Raw genomic sequence first — 22,207 nt, 5'->3', positions numbered from 1 at the left:
AAAGGGCCCCTCACCAGGCCCCATAGCACATTTTTGTTATACGCTGGAAGTTGTTACGTGTCCTCTAGGCAGCGTTCTGCCGCAAAATTTTCAAGTCGGCTTATTAATAGCCGAGATAGAAATATTTCACTGCCACGAACCCATGATTTCAGCAGGCGGGCTCCACTGCATAGCGAGACTCCCTCTCCACTCGCCCTGTACAGCCTTCGCAAACGAAATTCCTTCCCTACGTTCTCTCATGCCGGACCTCGAGCATCGCGTGATACATATGTCACGGGCCCCGCCTTCACTTTTTTTTTCTGCTCGCTTTTATTTTTTTCCGGCGCTACGCATTTCCGCTGACGGCGTCGCGCGCGAGCTATTGTCTCGTTCGCGCAGCGCACTATTTTGCGCGCTGTGCACAAGGAAACATGACTAGCGATATAATTCAGTGCTACACGAATACTGAGCCAGAACAAGCGGATCGCAGAGCATGGTCACGCGCTGGAGCAGGGTAGAAAATGGCATATAGTTCCGGTACCTACGCACGTGACCGCACGACTGTGGGAACAAGCAGAGGAAGCGGAAGTACAGCTCTCTTGCTTATGTGCGAAGTAAAAAACACGCAGACATTCCGTTTGTGTGTTTTATTAGTTCTCTAAACTTCAATTCGTCAATTCAAGCAACAGATCACACAAATAACAGATGGTGCCTTGAATAATTCTCGAAGTCACGTGTCACCACGAGCGACCTCACACTAGGGACTCGAGTACGTAGGCGCAGGGACGCGATACGTCATCCACCGGCTTGGAGAGCGGTGACCGCGAGGAGAAGGAAAAACGGCGTTCGGTTTGAAATTTCAGATCTTTCGGCGGCGCGTAGCGATGTAATACTTTGCAGACACGATCGTTATCGTGCAATGCATGCTCTGCGCTTGTCAGCTCAAACTGGCCAGACCTGGTGAGGGGCCTTTTAAAGGACCTTTCGGTCGAGTTATTTTGCAGTTCTTTATTTTGGTTAATATTGATGCCCGAGTGCCAGGTAAACTACACTTAGAAAATCGTACCGCGAAATTTTTAGGAGGACGAAATCTAGCAAAACGTGTTTCCCCGGAGCTTCGCTAGGTATACCTGAATTGGCATGCATAAGCTGGTGCAGCACACTGCATGGCGCGCGGAGCCACTTCTGATAGTTGTCCACTGAGTGATATCATATTAAAGTTCCAGGCTAGACATAAAACGTGGCACGTATGTTACGTGTCGACACTGTTCGCACCTGACTCGCCTTCTATTTCGATATCAGAGCTGTGGCAGCGCCTCTAATGCCCCAACCACGACGTGGATCCGAAGCGACTTCGAACGACGGCGACTAATCCAACCTGCCCACTGGGTTCCGCCGGGCTCGGTACGATCGTCTGCTAAAACAGCCAACCGAATCACGATTGCCGCAACGTCTGTGCTTGTTGTATGTGCATATTGTTGTGCTCAAACCGAATGGAAACACGTTTACGAGCTCCGAAGTCTGGATAATCAACACTCGCCTATCGCCGATGTTGTTTACGTTACGCGTAGGCCTAGCGCGTCCATCGAGTTCGTAACTGGCGAGTGAACGAACTCACCTGAGAAACTCTGTCGAAGGAAATGAATTTTCAGGTCCGTTTGGTGCTGCAGTGATTTAAAATATGGCACTCTTGACTTCTTGTGACCTGTGATGTGGTGAATGAACCGTGTGGAAGTTGGGTTGGTCAACCGCGGCGTGTTTCGTGTGGTGTCGGTTGACTCAAGTTTAACGGGCAAGCTCTGCGCTGTTTCCAGTGGTAAAGATAATAATAATAATATAATGATTTATTTCCATCACCATTACATTGATGGAGGGGATGGGAATAAAAGCGATTGACGCTTGACTAAGTTCCCACCCCCCATACAGCAGGTGAGCAGTGGCATGCGACGGCACCTCTGTCACGACAGCAAATACAAAGTCAAAGAAAGCATTAGTATAAAAACAAGTATGCAAAATACACAATCACCTGTGTGTGTGAAAAAAAATATAAACCGATTCAAAAGAAATACAAGTACAGCAACTGAGAGCAAAAACGCTTACGAAACAGCGAAAGAACAGCAACCAAAAATGCGCTTATAACGCAATTAGACACAACAACGTTCACAGATGTCTAAATGTTGGACAATCAAAGGGACGCGTTCATGAGAAAGTAGTTGCGAAGGTTAGAGCAGCTAATACTTCCCAAGTCTATATTTTCATCAATTAATTTGTTAAGTAAGAATGGAAGTTGAAATGCTACCATTTGGCGCCCATAGTTTGTTCTTACTTCCGATAACTTCCGAAAGCGAAATACACTAGTAGCCGAACTATTGGAAGTACTTACATAATCAGCCGTGCCGCCTGTTTCAGCTGACACTGCGCTCTTCTATTCGGCATGTGAATCCAGTTCAGTACAAGTTCACTGTACTCATTCACTCACTTCTTTCTAGTGCGTCCGTCTTTTGGGCTAGTTGGGCATAAATCGCTCGTGAAGCAATCAAGAACACTGACGCACTGAAGCATACGTGACAACGCAGTCATGTTTGAGTCAGTGTGTCGTTATAGTTGAGCACTGCAAAAAGAAATTATCTGTTTGCAACGTGTGCCCTGTGTGCAGTGCATAGCAGGACCTGCATCATGCAAGACCTATGCATGTAGCAGCGTATACCACGATTGCTTCGATGCCCGCTTCAGAAGCAGCAAGTACTGAGTCAATGAAACTGTAATTTATTTTTTATCTCACTTTTTGCTTATGGAAAGTGTAGATGGTGTGAGTGCATTGTGGGGAAGGTGAAAAGGTGCCATCAGTGTTTTGTGCAGTCAGTATGCTTAAACTGCTGGAATCCCTTCAGCCTCTACTAAAATATTTCTTGCTGCGATACTATAAATTGTAGTCAGGACAAAGATCTACTCAAAACCAAGTTACTAATGCATCTGCGCAGAATGTGTTTGATTAACAAGTTAACGCTTCCACAACAACAATATGCCGATGCACAGCATATGTGCTTACAATAAATACATTCCGTAAAGGTGAACGACTGGGCCTACAATATCAAACTTTGTAGTAGCACCGTAAAAAGTGCTGCCATGCGTATCAGCTACAACGAAACTGCTGCATGTCCAACCTTCTTCCTTGGAGGCACTTCTATAAAGACTGTTCGGGCCCTTCCCATTCTGGGTGTAGCATTTAGCTGTTCTCTCAACTTTTCCGCATATGTCACCAGCACTGTATGTAAGCACCGGCCCTTTCTTGGGTTTGTGTCCCGTGTCTCCCTTCCCTGATGACCTAAGGTTTTCCGAGCACTCTACACTTCTATCATTCTGTCACGGCTCACGACAAAGAGATGACAGAAGACATTGTAAGGCCGCCTTTGAATCGCAGAATATTGCCCACCGATTAGCCGGTTGGTTATTAACATAATCAACGGCACCTCGGAGGGCAACAAGCTCCGAACCGGTCGATGTTGTCAAGTGAGAAATCTTGTATTGGATGCTTAGTGATCATGATGGTATAACCACTGCGCTGGTGGAGCTGGTCTGAGTGGAAGAACCATCCGTATATATGTGGACTCGATCAAAGTAGAAAGTGTGCAAACAATCCAGAGCTGCTTGCTTCAAGGCCAAGGTAGGCAGGACGGTCTTCTTTCTTATCCCTGGAACCATAAGACGCACTTGAGGTTGCTTTAAACACCACAAAGCTGAGGTTGAACGTTCTGAGGGTGTGAATCCCGATGGTAAGGAGGCACGATGGATGCTGACCTTGTTGGAGAAGGACGCCTGTGGTCGTCGTTCTGGCATGAATTAAGAAAGTGCAATAATATGCTATGTGCCTGATCATATGCATTGTGCTATTGATTTCTTCTGAGTTTTAATAATGGCTGGCTACTGTATGCAGTGTTGTGCAATAAAATAATATGCCACAGCAATTATTCCGTGTCTCGCAGAAAAAATTGAATATATCTTTCTCAGTCAAAACATCATAGCAGGCTGAAAACAATAAACTGCAATTTTTCTTTTTGTGGTGACGAAGTGTATAAATTGCGAAAATAACCTGTTTATATATTTCTTATACTGTGCAAATGAGCTGCTCCCATACATTCGAATAAGTGCTTCAATAGTACGACTTGGCAAAGGGCAACGAAAGACTCCTATTAAAACCCTCTAATTCTCAAGCTTGTATTATCTGATGGTATGTCATTTCATTAATGTAAAGAAAGGCAAACTTGATATGTGGAAACCAGTTACAATAGAACATGGCCCTTACACTGTGAAAATGTTTTGTAGCAATACACTCAATGTGAAGGCCTCCGGATGCGGTGTTGATGCATCAAAACAAGCTAGAATAATAGAGGTGCTCCATGGGCTAAATTTGGCAGAATCAAGTATTGGGGGGAGACAAGATACGAATTACATACATTTTAGCTATTCTAGTTTTTTTGTTTTTTTCTTGTGAGTGCTACAGGTGTTTCAATTCTGTTGTGCTGATTTTCTCAGAACCCACTTTTTCACGTTTCTCTCATGCACCAACAAGCATAATTATATTGACACGGATGCTTTATCTGTATCCGGTTACCGTATTTCACCGGCTAAAAAATGTTAAACGTTATCTCTTGGTGCAGGATGCGCCTGAACGTATCGGAAGTTTCGCGAATGTTATCGATGGTTTTGTCTGTTGTCGACGAACCTTGCTAATCTGATTGCATACGCGACACGAATTGTGTTGTAGTTTCTGGAAGGCGCGCGGGCACCAGCGAATAGGCTGTAACTTTCGACGACTGACGTATGCAAACCGACGCGCTTGACCCGCAGATGAGATTTTCTACGATTGCCGACATTGCTCGCCGCTATCGTTGCGATTGAGCCGGCACTATTTATTTACCGTCACTACTACGTGGCAATATTTCCAACACAGATTTTTTCAGTTATACATTGCACGCCTAATTCTTACATAGTTGGCTGTGCAATAAGCTACCAAAGAATGAAATGGTACAACAGTTTTTGGTATATGGCATCGTCGTGCAGGTGTTTGCAAAGCGATCTTGCAGACAGACGACGCGCGAGCGCTGATGTCGATATTTTGTACACTATTGTTACTTCAAAAATAAAAACAAACTGTTGCGGCAGGTGTACATTCATTATTCAAACGTGTTTCTTATATCTAAAAGCACATACAGATCACTAACTTATTGTTTCAAGCTTAGTTTACAGCAGGCTGTTTTAGGCCGGACTTTGACGAATGAAGACGGAATAGTCCAGCAACAGTGCGCCGCAGCCGAGGAGCGAGCTTCGGCGCGCGTCGGAGCTTTTCTCCAGTGGTTGCGCGCCCTTTCCCTCCAGCCGAAGCGAAGCGACGCGTTCGCTTGCCAGCGCGCGCCGAAGCTTTCGGCGCGTGCCAGTGGTTGGGGCATAAGCCCGTCGGCGTTCGACATTGCGGCTATATCGAAGCCCAAGGATTAGTAGCAATGCGCTAAGAAGTTTCCTAATCGCAAAAACTTAAGAATTCTCAGGAAAATTGGAAATCTTGCCACTCATCGTCAACAGCAAGTTCGCCGTGCACCCTTCAGCGCGATCCCGCATACCAGTATGGCGCCGGGCGATAGATGGCGCTGTGATCACAAAATGAATGAATGGTGGCGATGTTTGTGGCGGACGCACGTGTTCTTCCAGGGCTCCGTGGCGGCAACGAAAACATGTCTTGTGCATGCTTTGAGCCTGCTTCTGTTTTTTGGTTTGTTGATTTTGTTAGCCTTTAAATAGTAATTGGCTAGTTTTCCTTTTTTTCCTGTGCACGGGTGTGCATCGTGTATATTTGGTTTTGCAGGATAGTCAGAGCGTCCTTTCGCGTCACGTGCTTCAACACGTGTAACTGTGTGGGACGTTAAATCATTATAGCCTTTAAATAGTAGCTTGGAAGTGGCAAGACTAATAACCATTAGTGGTTTTACTGTGTGCACTGGTATCGGGAATATTGCTTTGATAGGACAGTGAGAGCGTGGCCGCGTGGTTGAACACGTGTCATACCTTAAGTCTGTGCGGCATTTATTGCTTCTAAAACATTGGTGATCCTTACTTTGCGGCATTTTAAGGATTTAGATACTGTGCGTATCAGCTCTTGCTAGAAGGCACGTGATCTGAAAGCTTCTGTGTTTGCATTAGAAAAAGCTAAGTGCAACACATGGCAAGAAAGACGGTAAAGCGTGCAGTGGGCAGGGAGTCCCTCAAGGTAGACAAGGGGAAGGATGAGAATGGAGAGGAAATCGTGTCAATCGGCAGACTCTGTGATGTCGATGCTAGGCTGAAGAAAATGGAGGCTTCCAGGATGAGCTTGTGAAAAGCTCAAAAATGAGCTAAATATGTAGCGTGATGCACGGAAGGCGGTGGAAAAAAATTTCACGCAGCCGAGGAAAGGCTGAATAGGGCTACCATCATGAATGAGGATGGCCATGACGATGGAACGCGGTATCCCGACGTGACAGGATAGGGAGTGTCAACAAAGCACGGCATGCAACTCGGGGTGGGGGTAGCTGGAAAGTGCTTCACCTGCCTTGAAGCGGCCACGAAGGAAAAACAGGAACGCAGAGGTCAACGCCTTTGTCAAGTCCGAATCACGCGCAAAAGGATGACAAATGGAAGCAGGGAGAGGCCTCGCCAGCAGAAGACAGTGATAGGGTGATAACCGCTGGCGACTCAAACCTGGCTAGGCGTTCAGAGGTAATTGTGGAGAGGGTGAAAGGCGACAAAAGAATGGCGGTAGGGACATTTCCGGGGCGGACATTGGGTTTTGTCATGGAGTGAGCAAAAGGAAAGCTCGCGGAAAATAACCACGGACGCAACCTTGTCGTCATTTAGCCCAGCTGCTACTATCTATAGTAGCAGCTGGGCTAAATGACGTGCTAAACAGAAAAGGGACAGGACTTGGCGAAGGGGGTAGACGACTTGCGCGAGGTGTCCCCTCAGGTGCAGATCGTGGTGTGCACGGTGCCTGTAAGTGACAGTTACGTACGAATAGCCATTGTGGCTGCCAATGAGGCTGCGTGGGCAATGAGCCAAGATAAAGGTTTTGATGATGAAGAAGTAAACAGGAAATTGTGAGAAGGTATGGTGGTTTTCAACGAGACTGGATCCACTTCAATTACAGGCTTGGACGAGAAGTGGGCTAGCGACTTGCTGGTCGCGCAGTTGCTTCTTTCTTTGGGGGGAGGGGTGCACGGGCGCTCAGGAGGCCAGGATAGGTAGCAATGAAGAGGGTTTCCTAGGGGAACCTCAGAATAGCATCGTCGTCAATAACAGAAGAAAAAAATTGAGTACGTTTAAGCATCGCCTTTAAGAGTGGAAAGCGATAGCATTCAAAGATGCCTGACTGCTTCTCACGCTTCCCGGCAACTATAGCTTATGTAACCGTAATGTTCACCGGGAAATGCTGGCGGCGAACGCTATGCACTATGCTATGCTTGATGATGACGATGATAATTTGGCTTTCCCCTTTGTATCGGGTGGACGCAAGTTCTGCGCCCTAACAAGAAGAGCCTTTCGCCACGCTACGCAATCGCTTCATTTGCATGTTTTGAATTCGGTCGGAGGGTTCGCTTGCTAGAACCGCATGTAACACGTACTATAATATCGCTTACATCTTGGCAACAAGTACTGCACAGGCGCCTTACTTTGGTATAATATGTGAGGCGGAATGACCTCGATCATGCAGCTGTCGCGTGCACAGATAGCACCGTTGTCTGTTGACGCAGTCGGAGCTAAATTTGACCTCTCGCTCGGCGTTCAAAGCGGCATATTAGCGCGGCATAACACGCTTGTCGGTCCGAGCGGTAGCGTTTGTGAGAGCTCACTGAGCCATAGTATACGTGTAATTCATCAAACTCAAACCTGTGCTAATAAAGATGTGAAGGGCCTACAAGCATGCAATATTTTTGCAGAAATTCCACGCTTGCTCGACTATGGCTTCCCTGCGTTCAACACGTATGGTCCAGAGATGGCGTGAAGAGATTCGGGCAGCATGACAACCCCTTTGACCACGGCGTATCCGTGGGGTGCGCAGGCCCCAACCAAATGGGAGTGCGCCGGGCTCGGGCGCCACCAATAGGGACGGCACCCCGTCTGCAAAACAAACATTGCAAAATTAGACCGTAATACGCCCACTAGTCAAGACATGTAAGAGAGAGAAGATTCAGTGAGTGCTGAAGTGGAGAAGGCATGCAACATTTCTAATGCGAGAATAAATGTAACCTGTGCGCTTCTTTACGTCGTATACTCCCTAGTGCCCACACACCCTCGACAGCACATGCAAGAACCCACTGCGTCCCTGATACAGCCTTTCCGATTTTACTTAACATTTAGTGTGTTTGCGTGCATGTACAGGTATGCCGCATACAGTAAAGAGTGCCACGTCGACACGAGGCAAGCGCGCCGAATCGCACAAGCCAGATTGGAGGTCTAGAGAACACTAGCCGCACAGTTCTAAGTTACTTGGACATTTCTAATGATTCGCGTTCTAGTTTTTAGTTGGCAAGAATGCACAAATCTCTACTGCGGAAGTCATCTCGATCAATGCGTTCCATCTGCCATAGTTTGAGGATTCAGCTTCTCCTGATTGCATCTCATCATCCGTGGTGCACGCTTTACAGGAAAAGAAAGACGCGGCTGCGAAGATTCTGCTTTCGCAGTGCGCGAACGCGCCGTGTATGTGTGGCAAATGTGATAGAACAGACTGGAACTGTCGAAAAGAATGCTTCAATTCGTCTGGTTTATTATGTAGCGACCGTACATGAAAGCATGCATTCTAGGACAGATGAACCGTGCCACTCGCAAGATACTGTCATGTTGCACGCCAACTGGTATCAAATGTTAGCCATTGCGAATAACATAATCCTATACAAGTACACACTAAAACGAATTCAACCCACCGAGAATGTTGCGAGGTCCCGCACGCCGTTTATGACACGCACAGAACTATTTTGAGGACGACGGGTGTGCACACCAAGCGTATACCGGAAACAGTTACTTCGAGTGTAGTCGCAAGAGAGAGCGCGCTGCGGTTTAGATGCACACGATCTCGTGACACGGTTTTAGGTGGTCGTAATTAATTCCTGGCAAAGCGCGCTTTAACGGTGGGACTATAATGTTGCGCTCTGTGGATACGCAGCGAGGTGCCACCGGCTGGCAAGTCTGAAAAGTGTTCCATCTGTATTCCGGAACAGCTAGCTCTCTACGTGATAAACGTAACTATAGCGTTTCCGTGCACTTGACTGGTCTTTCAGTAGCGACGATGACACGGTTGCAGCACTGCATTCTGCGAGGTTCCAGCTAAGTCATCAAACGTTTGCAAGGTGATAAAAACAGAGTTCAATAAGTGTAGCAATGAACGAAGGCGTGTTGTTTAATGGCGCAAGGGCCATGTATATGGCCAAAAAGCGCAATGCCAGAATAAGTGTAGCAGTACCAGTGGTTAGAGGATAGCAACATAATTAACGAAATTTGTGCGCAAACAATGGGAAAGTCTTCTGTCAGTCGCCACTAACAGCAATCGATAATATTAAACAGGCAAAGTTGGCGACGCGCGTTTTTAAATTTAGAATGTGCAATGACGACTTTCAGACGGGACATTTGACTTGGCGACGACTGCATGCGTTCTTGCTGTCGCCGCTGTGCTTTATTTAATTTAGAAGGCCAATAAGAGTATCCGTTCATTTCGTGCTTAACGTTTGCCTTTCCGCCTTCCTGTCAGCACTTACGTGACAATATCCAGCGTTACTTATATGTATGAATTAAGCATCTCCTGCAGATATTACATTTCTGGCGTTAACAATGTTGCTTGAATGAGGCGGACACTACTTGCAATGAGAGTAGCTATATAAGGGCTTGTTGCATGGCATCTTCTACTTTGTTGCAGCGCAGGCAGAACGACCGGACAAGGCACATTAGACAACACCAACCGCTTTGTGTTATCTATGTGCATTGTCCAGTCGTTGTCTGTGTTACAACAAGGTAGAAACCTACTTGAGATACAAATTGCAGTGTCGTGGTCGACAATTACTAAATCTACATACGAGGAAACGCTCTCTGTTGTTTAAGTTAGAACGAGTCACGTCACAACTAGGCAGACGCGTAACTCTAACTCACTGGACACTGACAGTGCGATGATTGAGAAAAAAAAACACTCGATCGTTCAGCCCACTGATTAGTAGCTGCTGCATCAAGTGCCCTTGAGGGGCCAGAGCCGCTTGCTCTCAACAGCAAAACCCACCGGCAACGCATGCAAAGTACGGCTCAGCTGCACCGCCACAATCCCCGCTTTCAATAGGCGATTCAAATATTCCAGTTATGACGTAGGCGGGGCGACGCCGGCGGAAGGCGGGACGGGGCCTCCTTCTGTGGGCGTGGCCTCGAGCTGCGCGCCCGGGCTGCGGTGTCGGGCTCGCACACGAGCATGCAGGACGACTCTCGACCGGTCAAGAGCGAGTGGGGCTGGCTGCGGCCCCACTCGACGCCCGCCACGCTGCTCTGGTAGGGACACCGCGGAGCCTCCGGGCCCTCCGCTGACGCAGCTCCGCTGTCGCAGGCTGCAGCAGAACTATGAGGTGGCCGAGGGCGTGTGCATCCCCAGGAACACGCTGTACCTGCACTACGTCGACTTCTGCGCGCGCAACGCCATGCAGCCCGTGAACGCCGCCAGCTTCGGAAAGGCACGCTGCATGTCGTGCACCCATATCACTAACAGCAACTGATGATGATGGTGGCTCACGCAGATCATCCGGCAGCAGTTCCCGCAGCTGACCACGCGGCGCCTGGGCACCCGCGGCCAGTCGCGCTACCACTACTACGGCATCGCGGTGCGCGTCGGATCGCTCTACTTCGAGCCTCCGTACGGCAAGGGGTGAGTGGGCAAGCCGCCGCCGCCGCAGCGCTCAGCAGCCGCGTACGCGCAGGGCCGGCCACCGGCGCCCGCAGCCGCAGCAGGGCCCGCCGCCGGCTTCCCGGCTCGTGCTGCCGGAGTTCCCGCGAGTGCGCGAGCTGCTTCTGCCGGTCGGCGCCGACGCCGAGCAGCTGGCGGGCTTCGTGGCCATGTACCGGGGTCACTGCCAGCGGCTGCTCGACGAATGCACGCAGCCGCACGAGCCCCCGCTAGCGGGCGTGCTGCAGTGCGTGGCACACTTCTGGCGCCGCGTTCCCGCGCATCTGGCGTCCCTGCTGGCCTCGAACGCCCTGGCCAACCTGGTGGGGGTCTGCGATGGCCTCCTGTACGGCGCCGTGGCCGATGCGTTGCTGCCCACGTACGCACCGCCTCCGCACGACAGGTGAGGATGCACGGGCCCCGTGGTGCGTCGACCGCTTGTGTGGTCGCACACTGCTGATGTCCACGGCGGTGATGGCAGCTTGCGGGAAATTGTTGTTTGAAGAGTGAAAACCCGCAGGCGTTGTCGCGCAGTGTGGGTGACGTACAGGTTCAAGTCAACACGTGCAGATCAACAGCACCACATAAACAGGCCCGCTATCGCACACTCCATGCACCTTGGAGCGGTACATTCCCTTTTTGACAATAGCGGATGGCGGTTTCGCGTCGTTTTGTTCAATTATCAGGTGCCTGTGCCGTGATTTCGAGCGTTTTATCGAGGACACCGCCGCATGAATGGATGCTATGAGCGCCCCCTTTGAAACGGGGCGGTAGGCTGCGCCACCAGGCTCTTCTTATTTTGCCTAATGTCTGTACTGTCCTTTTTTGTTTTTTTACACATACAAGGAATTCCCAGCATCAATCTTTCTGAACCACGATCGAGAACTTTGTTTTTGTACGCCTCCGTTGTTCATGGTCTCCCTACTTTTCTGCCACCAAACCTCCGATCGCCTTTTACTAATCTCTACTGCGACAATGTTTACTTTATCCCTGCTATCCCTGAACCTGAGGGCTTCAAGGAGGCTGCAGCGGAGCCTAAACCACCGGCCGGGTAGATAACTTCACATTTGAATAAAGCATGTTTCATCGTTTCCCTAGCTTTGCCGCAGCAACCGCATGGTTCTTTCTCCCTGGTGTTGTACCTCGCTTTGTAACTACGCGTTCTGTACATCCACGCCGTGAAGATGGTTGGCCATCAAAGCTGTGGTATCACCTGATCCGAGACCATGTGACAATCTTGAACTGAGTCCTGCTGAGCCTGAGCACGACGCCGTTGTGCATATTGACGTTTCTGTTCCCGTCGCCGCTCATCGTGTTCACGCTGCTCTTGGGGAGTCTTAACTATGCGTGGCCTTTCCATAGCGCTATCACAACACAAATGAAATCAGTGGCTAGCCGGGTTCTTCTTTTATATGTGAAAGTGTAGTGACGTCACTCCCGGCTTCGTATGCTACAGTTACCGCTTACCGGCAACTGCAGCTTATGCGACCGTAAAATATTTACCGGGAAACGCTTGCAGCGAAAGTTTTGCCCGAAGGCGAGCTTTCTGGATTTTTCTTTCCACCGCTCGGCCGGCGCCGCCGCGGATGGATGAGCGTCCCCTTTAAAACGGGGTGGTGGGTTGCGCCACCAAACTCTTATTTTGCCTAACGTCCTACCTCCCTAAAAGAAAAAAAAAAAACGCGAAGAATTATCATCACCAAACTTTCTGTACCTCTATTGGGAACTTCGTTCTTTTACGCCTCCGTTGCTTGTCGTCTGCTACTCTTCTTCCACCAATCTAGTCGCCTCTTACTATTCCCTACTGCGCACATGTTTACTTTCCCCTGCTCTCGCTGAACCCAAGGGTTTCAAGGAGGCCAGAGGAGCCTAAGTCGACCGCTGTGCAGATATCTTCAAATTTTAATAAAATATGCTCCATCATTTCCCTAGCTTCTTTACCGCAGCAAGCACATGCTTCTTCCTTGTTGTACTCCGATTTATAAGTGCGCGTTCCAGTACATCCTGGTCTCGCTTCGAAAAGTGAAAGCTTCCCAAATAAGTTTACGCGGGCCGAATCTAATTGTTGGTGCGTGCAATGTTAAGGGCGAGCAGGGATGGCTGCTAACTTCATGCGCGCTGTATTCCTTTTCGGGCTGCCTTTCAGCACCCCTAGTGTTGCAGAACGCGTAGTCTAAGACAGATAGAGTGGGAAAGGTAGGGAGGTTAACCAATGACGTGCTCGGTTGGCTATACCCTACACTTGGGGAGGGGAAAAGGGCAGAGTGGTAATTGGAGACATCGCCGACAGAGACTGTCTTGTAGTGGACATAAATATAGGCAGATGATGATAATGACTCTAATTTGCGGAGTTGCGGTGAATCGCGCGGCTGTATGAACCGTTCGCACCCGCCGTTCTTCGTGATGCCAGCGCTGTGACAGCGAGTGCGCGCAGTCATCCAGTAAGATATTCACAGGCTTACATGGTCCGTGCATTACACTATACATGCTTGTTATTTTAATTAGTGAGTGAATGTTAATTTATATGACCGATATAACGTATAAACTCGTGTCAGGGCGGAACTGTTTTGTCGTTATTACCTTACATGGGACCGGGCCATTTGACCTAATTTTTCCAAGTACGTGTATTAGTAGCGACGTGCGAAAGTACGCTGCGCGCGAAAATCCGCTGTTGAGCGCACCGAAGCGATTGCTCCTCTGCTAGATTTGTTTTTTTAATATCGGCTGTCAAGTTGGGGGTGCGACCCTTGCACGGATTTATACAGTACAAATTTTCCTTCGTGTAATAACTTTATTATATCACTAATACTCCTTCGCCTTTCCAGCGAAACTGCAGCCTTTCTCTCTCTCTTTTCTTTACTGTTGAGTATAAGCGCTGCTGCGCATGAATACTATTGAATTTGATTTCGGGTGAATCCGGCTTGGCCTCATTTCAGTTACTGAGTGTGTATATATCTATATATATATATATATATATATATATATATATATATATATATATATATATATATATATATATATATATATATATATTCACGTCCCCACTTCTCACACGCATTCCTAAAGCGCCGACAAATCAATCTATTCGGCGGTCAACATTTTACTGCCTTTTACAGCGAACGCTGTATACGACTAACCTTCCGTAGTTTTTTCGGCGTCCGTCAACAGAAAAAATCATGTAGGCCGATCCTGGTGATAGTGCAGAAAGGGTCCAAGCTCAAAGGCACATTCCCCTGTGGACTCGGGAACCTGTAACGCGCCCTTCGAAATGTTGGGGATGGGCCCACGGCTTAACGCCTACTTCACCTCTACCACGGGTCGGCCCGGTATTGCACAACCTTCGGGATTGATCCACGTATGCGGAGCGCTTAACGCCTGCTTCACTTCCGCCGCGGTTGGGCCGGGAATTGCATTAACTTCGGCATCGGCCCACGAATGGGGAGTGCCTAATGCCAGCTTCACCTCCGCCGCGGGTCGGCCCGGCAGCGTATTTCTATCGTCACGACGAAAAAAGCGACCCGCGACTTATAAAACACCAGTCAGAACATTGTCCCTTCAGACACAGCGATCACCAAGCGGCGTCCGCGCCCACTGCCTCACCGCGCGGGCAGCCAGCGGCGGAGCGTATAAACCAACTCGACCGAACTCCGCAATGCCGGCATGTCTAGGGGACAAACGAATACAACGCGCTCTAAGAAACCTCCTCCGTAGTGCCTAGGCTGTCATATATTCAAGGAGCAAAAGCCCCCAGATCTTCTCTCTCGCGCCCGCTCTTACTCGCGCCTGCGCAGAAACGTCGAGCTCCGTCAAAAGTGGCACGCCCCGCTGTATCTACGAGCAATTCTAAATACGCGGCCCGGCATTGCACTACCGTCGGGCCGATACGCGGCGGAAGTGAATCACTTTACTTTTCGTTTGAGAGCTCTCGCTGCCATTACATCTTCACAGAGTGGAATGGTTGTCAATTTTATCACTCTTTTTGGATGGCGGTAGTTATCGGCATCGCCTGGGGTGTGAAGGCCATTTTTCTCATCGATTCGGTGCCCGCGCGATTAACTCCAGATGAGTTCAGTTGTCACCATCTATTCAACGATCACGCGCATCGCTGTTGCTTCGTTAATTCAACCTTCTTTGTTTAGACTGATACCAGGACCAGAAAAGGGATTCGGTTCGTAGTCAGCTGGTCTGTATGATCGTGGAACGAGTTGCGGCCGGAGAAGCCAGTTGCGTTTAACTTTTCCTTTTGCTTTATTTTTCTTCGAGTGACGGCTCGCCACGACGCTGGCAGATCCTCGGAACTATATATACCCGCGATATGGGTTATATAAGGTGGAAAATTAAGTAATGCGAAACAGCGTCCATCATCAGACTCTGCAATAACCGTTAAACTCAGTAGCAATATGAATGTCACCCGTTACCTCGTCTGGCTTTTCCCTAATTGTACAGCACTTTTCGTGCAAAATTGGCAACTGGAAACCAGAATCGCAAGGAGTTGAGAAATTAAGCGATCCACTAAGGGAAAGAGCCAAGGCAACAGCCAAACAGGAAGGAAAAGCGAAAATTAACAAATTTAACCGTTGTTTGTGAAAATATTTATCGATCAACAACTTATTTAAGAAGAAAGTAGAGAAAACGCGGTCGGAAGTGGAGAATAATTCCATGTGTTTTGAATGACGCTTCTACAGTTATCAGTCGAGCCGCCTGACGTAGCCAATTCTCTGCTGTGCTAACGTGATTGTGCCGCAAATATATTGTCACGTGGTAGTGACGTTAAAGAACACAGTAGCGATACTGCGAAAGACAAAACTAACTTTTATTGGGCGAACCTGCGCCCACAAAAACAGGGTACACTTAAAGCACAACGACAGCGGCGAACACAGTCGGCGATCGTCGAAAATCTCATCAGCGGCTCAAGCGCATCGGCTTTTATACATCAGTCGTCGAATGTTTCAGAGTAATCGCTGGGACCCGCGTGCCTTCCACAAAGTTCTGCACCATTCGCGTCGCGCATACATGCAATCAGATTACACAAGGTTCGGCGATAACAGACAGCGGATAGAAGCATCGATAACATTCTAGAAACTTCCGATACATGTAGGCGCGTCCTGCGCTGAGCGATAACATTTGTTAGGCGGTGAAACGTGGTCACCCGATAAAGATAAACAAGTACACGTGTCAATACCCCCCTCTTAAAAAGCATCGACGCGATGCTGCAAAAAACTAAACTAATAAACAAAAACACCCGTAGCAAAGAAACAACAAAATAAGGAAGTCCGTCAGCGTTGTAATGGTTGGGGTCGGGCATGAAATAGATGATAGCTGGCCCATGCCGTCGTCTAACTTATCCACGCTGAGGACGTTATTGAAGGGAGAGACTTGTTCTCATCGAGAACGAGGAATATGGGATTTATTTACAGTATCTGCACGAGAACGTTGCAGTTCATCAGTCTAGCATGACTGAAAGAGGAATGCACCCCCAGCAGCCGCGCAACGGCTATAAACTCTGTTCTCCCTAGATCTCTAGGTGAGGGAAAACGGCCATTCGACCAAACGGAGCGTCCAAAGTCATTGGGCGCGATAAGTTAAGCGTGCTCCGAACTCCAAAGGAGCACGCTCGAGTGCGCTCGAGTGTGACGCCTTCGGAGCTTAACTTGCCGGCCATTTTCGCCGACTGTTTTCGGGTGCACAAACGCGTCTGGCGAATCTTATGTTGCTTCCACATCCGCTATCGCACTTCGCGCGCTTTTCGAAAATGGCACCGCCGACCGTACTCCTGCATATCTTGTTAGACGATGAAGAGGAAGAAGAACTTGACGCGCGCCGACGGAGGCAGCAGCAGCGGCTTACGTATGCGATGCAAGCTTAACGTTCGCGCCAAGCTCAAAGCGCTCCAACACGTTCCCGATCTCGCCTGAGAGCAGCTTCAAACGCCCGGCGGCGCGGCGGCGGCAGGAACGATTGGGCAAGGATAACGGACTTGCATCAGTGGAAAGAGTAGGAAACACGTCATTTTTCCGGAAGCCGTAACAGGCGCGCGCTCTCGCGCACCGTTTCCAGGGTGGGGCGCGTAGAGCGCACTCCGTAATCACGCACCGGAAGTCGCTATTTAGCCGTTAAGTTTAAAAGAGCGCACTCTGCTGGCTAGAGCGCGCTCGAGCGCCTTAACTTAACGCGCCCGTTGTAGCCGATCCGCCTTTGAGAGGGAGGGTTTACGCACTCACTTCCGCACAGGTTGCACGACCACATCAAGGTGAGAGGGTTCTCGCAGACACGGTGCTGCCCCGAGCAGGCACCTCTTTATCCCAGAGTCGACGCCGCAGACAGTGCCGCCGTGTCTGTCAATTGACTGACGACTTCTAAGAAACGTGAGACGGCGCCACAAAACTTCTTATTCCAGTAGTTCCCCCGCTCCAATCATACCGTGAAGGAGACGGCGTACACACTAACAATACTTTCTCCGCCAACTGCTTCTCGACATCTCGGCGCCATTCCGTTGGGGACGCGGTGCATTGTCCTCCTTACGAAACGAGTCGCCGCCGCAGCCATGGTGGCGCCGATGGGCTGGGGACTGACGTATTGCCGTCCTTTCAAAGCGAGTCATCGCAGCAGACATGGTGGCGCCTTTCCAACGGTCGCTTCCCCGAAGATCGCCAGCCCCCGCCGGTCGAACGTAACAGCGTGCGTAAAAGGGGTTCAGACGCACCACGTGGACCACTTCAGATCGTGCGCGGCGCCGCTGTGAATGCTAAATGCCGTCTGGCACGACTTCATAGTCCAGTTCGCCAACACGTCGGATGATCTTGCAGGGTCCGAAATGGCGTCGCAATAGTTTCTGACTGAGTCCTCGTCGACGTATTGGGGTCCAAACCCAAACACGGTCGCCGGGCTGGTACTGGACGTAGCGTCGTCGGAGGTTGTAGTGTCGGCTGTCGGTACGCTACTGGTTCTCGATCCGTAGGCTGCAGGCGAGCTGTCGGGCTTCTTCGGCGCGCTGGAGATAGCTAGCGACGTCAACGTTCTCTTCGTCAGTTACGTGCGCCATCATGGCGTCGAGAGTCGTCGTTGGGTTCCTGCCGTAAACCAGCTTGAACGCCGTGATCGGTGTTGTTTCTTGCACCGCCGTGTTGTAAGCAAAGGTGACGTACGGAAAGACCGCGTCCCACGTCCTGTGCTCGACGTCGACGTACATTGTTAGCATGTCGGCGAGGGTCTTGTTCAGGCGCTCCGTGAGACCATTCGTCTGCGGGTGGTAGGCAGTTGTCCTCCTGTGGCTTGTCTGGCTGTATTGCAAAGCGGCTTGGGTGAACTCTGCTGTAAAGGCCGTTCCTCTGTCGATGATGAAGATTTCTGGGGCACCGTGTCGCACCAGGATGTTCTCAACGAAAAATTTCGCCACTTCCGCTGCGCTGCCTTTCGGCAGGTCTTTAGTTTCAGCCAAGCGGGTGATGTAGTCTGTCGCCACGACGATCCACTTATTTTCGGATGTTGATGTCGGAAACGGTCTCAACAAATCCATGCCGATCTGCTGAAATGGTCGGCAAGGAGGTTCGATCGGCTGTAGTAATCCTGCTGGCCTTGTCGGTGATGTCTTGCGTCGCTGACAGTCTCGGCATGTCTTGACGTAAAGGCACGTTTATAGTCCGACGTTATCGGCGCACGGCCGAGCGTCGTTCGCGGTCAGTCACGCTGCGCCAGCCGAGATGCCGTCGTCTCTATACTTCAACGCGCGCGCCGTCGGCTGCTATCTTCGGAGCATGCGCAGAACGTTCGCCAATTCGCGCCCCGTGCGCAAAAGCAGTCGGCGGAGTTGTGTTGGCGCCTTTTTCTTCGCGCGCCTTGTGGTGCGAGAGTTCCGCCGACTCCGACGCGCGAATGGCTCAAGAGCCATATCGGCGCCGGGCCCGTCGGGGCGCGTCAGAAGCCGCCGGTTACGTTGGCTGCGCCGATGCGCCCGCCGCCCGACTATAGAGGGGTCGTTTTCGCCGACGTGACGTAGCGTGCGCGCGCGCGAGCGTTACGTCGGACTATAAACGGCCCTTAACGGGCGACGTCGGCGGTTAGACGCGGCCAGTAATAACTTTCCCGTGTCCTCGACAGCGTCCGGGAGAATCCAAGGTGCCCAGCGGTCGGATCGTCATGTAGGGCGTGCAGTACTTCTGGACGCAGTGCTGACGGAAAAACAAGAAGGTAGTTGGCGCGGACTGGTGAGAAGTTCTTCTTCACGAGCAGGTTGTTTTGTAGCGTGAACGAAGACAATCCGCCCTTAAATGCCCTAGGGACAACGTCGGTGTTCCCTTCAAAATACTCGACGAGGCCTTTTAGCTCCGGGTCTGCTCGTTGTTGTTTAGTGAAATCTTCCGCGCTTATTATTCCAAAGAAGGCGTCCTCGTCGTCTGGCGGCGGGGGGTCGATGGGGGCGCGTGATAGGCAGTCGGCGTCAGAGTGTTTTCGTCCGGACTTGTAAATTACCGTGACGTCATATTCTTGCAGTCTGAGGCTCCACCGCGCCAGCCGTCCTGAAGTGTCCTCTAAGTTAGCTAGCCAACACAACGCGTGATGGTCGCTGACGACTTTGAATGGCCTGCCATATAGGTATGGGCGGAATTTTGCTGTACAGCCCAAATGATGGCGAGGCATTCCTTTCCGTCGTAGAATAATTGCCTTCCGCTTTTGACAGCGACCGGCTAGCATATCACCCGTTCAAGTCCGTCTTTCCTCTGGACTAGGACGGCACCGAGGCCTAGGATACTGGCGTCAGTGTGGATTTCGGTATCGGCGTCCTCGTCGAAGTGTGCAAGTACGGGCGGCGACTGCATGCGTCGTTTGAGTTCTTGAAATGCGTCGGCCTGCGGCGTTTTCCACTTGAACTCGACATCGCATTTGGTCAGATGTGTTAGTAGTTCCGCGATGCGTGAAAAGTCCTTGACGAAACGCCTATAGTAGGCACACATGCCAAGGAATCTACGCACTGCCTTCTTGTCGTTGGGCTGCGGGAACATTGCGATGGCAGCTGTCTTCTGAGGGTCGGGGCGGACTCTAGATTTGCTGATGACGTGGCCTAGGTACAGGAGCTCATTGTAGGCGAAGCGGCACTTTTCCGGCTTGAGAGTGAGCCCTGATGACTTGATGGCCTCTAATACCGTCGCAAGCCGCCTAAGGTGATCGCCGAAATTTCCGGCGAAGACGACGACGTTATCCAAGTAAACAAGACACGTCTGCCACTTCAATCCTGCTAACACCGTGTCCATGACACTCTGAAACGTTGCAGGCGGCAAACACAGTCCGAATGGCATGACCTTGAACTCGTATATAGAGGCCGCCTGGCGTGATGAAGGTGGTCTTTTCGCGATCTCTCTCGTCGACTTCTATTTGCCAGTAGCCAGACTTGAGGTTCATCGATGAGAAATATTTAGCGTTGCAGAGCCGATCCAATGCGTCGGCTATCCGTGGGAGGGGGTATACGTCCTTCTTCATGATCTTCTTAAGTCGACGATAATCGACGCAGGAACGTAATGTTTCGTCCTTTTTCTTCACCAAGACTACAGGAGTTGCCCACGGGCTTTTCGACGGCTGGATGATGTCGCACAGTATTTCGTTGACTTGCTGCCTAATATATTGTTGCGGGAAGAAAGCAGGCCCACGAGTGCAAAATAACGTATATTTACAAATGATGGATATGGCGTTTAGGCAACTGCCAGACTTCGTCTTTCTGTAGTCCAATTCAACTTCTTCCTTCACTTCACCGTAACATCACCCTCCCGGCGGGGTAGCTCCGTCCCGGTGCAAGTTATACAGCCTCACTTAATGGGGGGACATAGGGCTTGAGCCTGGTGACGTGAACAACATCGCTGGTTACGTTGGGAGGCACTGAAGGCTGACCGACTTGGGCGATCTCGTATGTCACGTCGGACAGTTGGCGTAAGATCTGGTACGGACCAGAAAAACGGGACAGTAGTTTTTCCGACAAGCCGACGCGACGTGAAGGCGTCCAGAGAAGGACAAGGGAACCAGGTGAAAAGTGGTGGTCTCGGTGCCGAAGGTCGTAGCGTCGCTTCTGAGAAGCTTGCGAGACTTTGAGGCGATGACGGGCGACATCTCGGGCCTGGGCGGCTAAGTCAATAGCATCGCGAGCGTAACCAGTGCTGGGTGACTGTACTGCGGAAGGTAGCAACGTGTCAAAATGCAAGGTGGGGTCGCGGCCATACAAAAGGTAAAGCGACGTCCCAGTCGCGGTGATCGTTGGAAACGTACATGGCGAGCATTTCAGTGAGTGCGGTTGAGTCGCTCGGTGAGGCCGTTCGTTTGAGGGTGGTACGCGGTAGCAATCTGATGTTCTGTAGAACAGGAGCGGAGCAGATCATCGACGACCTTCGATAGAAAGTAGCGGCCGCGATCCGTCAGCAACTGGCGAGGGGCGCCGTGGTGCAGGATGACGTCTTTTAGTAAGAAGTCGGCGACATCTGTAGCGCAGCTGGTTGGCAGCGCTCGTGCGATGGCATATCTAGTGGCATAATCGGTTGCTACAGCAATCCATTTGTTCCCTTTGATGGAAATTGGAAACGGGCCAAGGAGGTCGAGGCCCACACGGAAGAAAGGCTCTGTAGGTATATCAATTGGTTGAAGCAAACCAGCGGGAGGCATAGCAGGCGTCTTCCGGCGCTGACACAGGTCGCAAGAAGCGACATAACGGCGCACAGAGCGATAAATGCCGGGCCAGAAGAAGCGGCGCCGCAGGTGGTCGTAAGTACGAGTGACGCCCAGATGTCCAGCAGTAGGAGCGTCATGAAGTTGCTGGAGCATGGCGAGTCGAAGGTGCTTGGGGACGACTAGGAGGAGCTCCGGGCCGTCACGACGAACGCTGCGACGGTATAAAGTTCCATCGCGCAAGGTGAACATCCGAAGGGACGGGTCATTGGGCGAGGAGCTTAGGCGTTCCATAAGTGTTCGAAGAACAGGATCCTTGCGCTGCTCGTCGCCAATATGGAGGAAGCCGGAGAGGGACAGAACACTGATGTCCGAGTCTGCATCGGTATCGTCCGGTTGATCCACGGGATTGCAGGACAGGCAGTCAGCGTCTTTATGCAGGCGCCCTGACTTATAAATAATAGAAAATGTATATTCTTGTAGGCGCAATGCCCAACGTGCAAGTCGTCCAGTTGGGTCCTTCAAAGAGGAGAGCCAGCAGAGGGCGTGATGATCGGTTACAACGCAGAAGCTCCGACCGAAAAGGTACGGTCGAAATTTCGCGACCGCCCATACGAGCGCGAGACATTCTCTCTCAGTAAT

General features: G+C 50.5%; 1 protein-coding gene across 4 annotated transcripts in view; it reads left to right on the top strand.

Moving 5' to 3' along the window:
* Positions 1–10,410: 10,410 nt before the first annotated feature.
* The window catches only part of LOC126539340 (transcription factor RFX4-like), a 40,026-nt gene continuing 28,229 nt past the window's right edge, over positions 10,411–22,207 (top strand). For 2 of the 4 annotated variants that reach the window (XR_008614309.2, XM_055075533.2), the window contains exons 1-4: positions 10,411–10,533; positions 10,589–10,712; positions 10,776–10,903; positions 10,956–11,324. Coding sequence is in view for 3 of the 4 variants with exons in the window: in XM_055075533.2 (XP_054931508.1) it covers positions 10,457–10,533; positions 10,589–10,712; positions 10,776–10,903; positions 10,956–11,324 (698 nt within the window). In the remaining variant the exon portion in view is untranslated. The remainder of the gene's footprint in view (positions 10,534–10,588; positions 10,713–10,775; positions 10,904–10,955; positions 11,325–22,207) is intronic. The other 2 variants (XM_055075532.2, XM_050186157.3) reach the window with 2 other exon arrangements.

This window comes from Dermacentor andersoni, chromosome 11, assembly GCF_023375885.2.
Source record: "Dermacentor andersoni chromosome 11, qqDerAnde1_hic_scaffold, whole genome shotgun sequence".
In the NCBI taxonomy this organism is placed as follows: Eukaryota; Metazoa; Arthropoda; class Arachnida; order Ixodida; family Ixodidae; genus Dermacentor; species Dermacentor andersoni.
The sequence above is the reverse complement of the archived record's forward strand: the minus strand, read 5'-3'. Positions and strand labels throughout refer to the sequence as shown.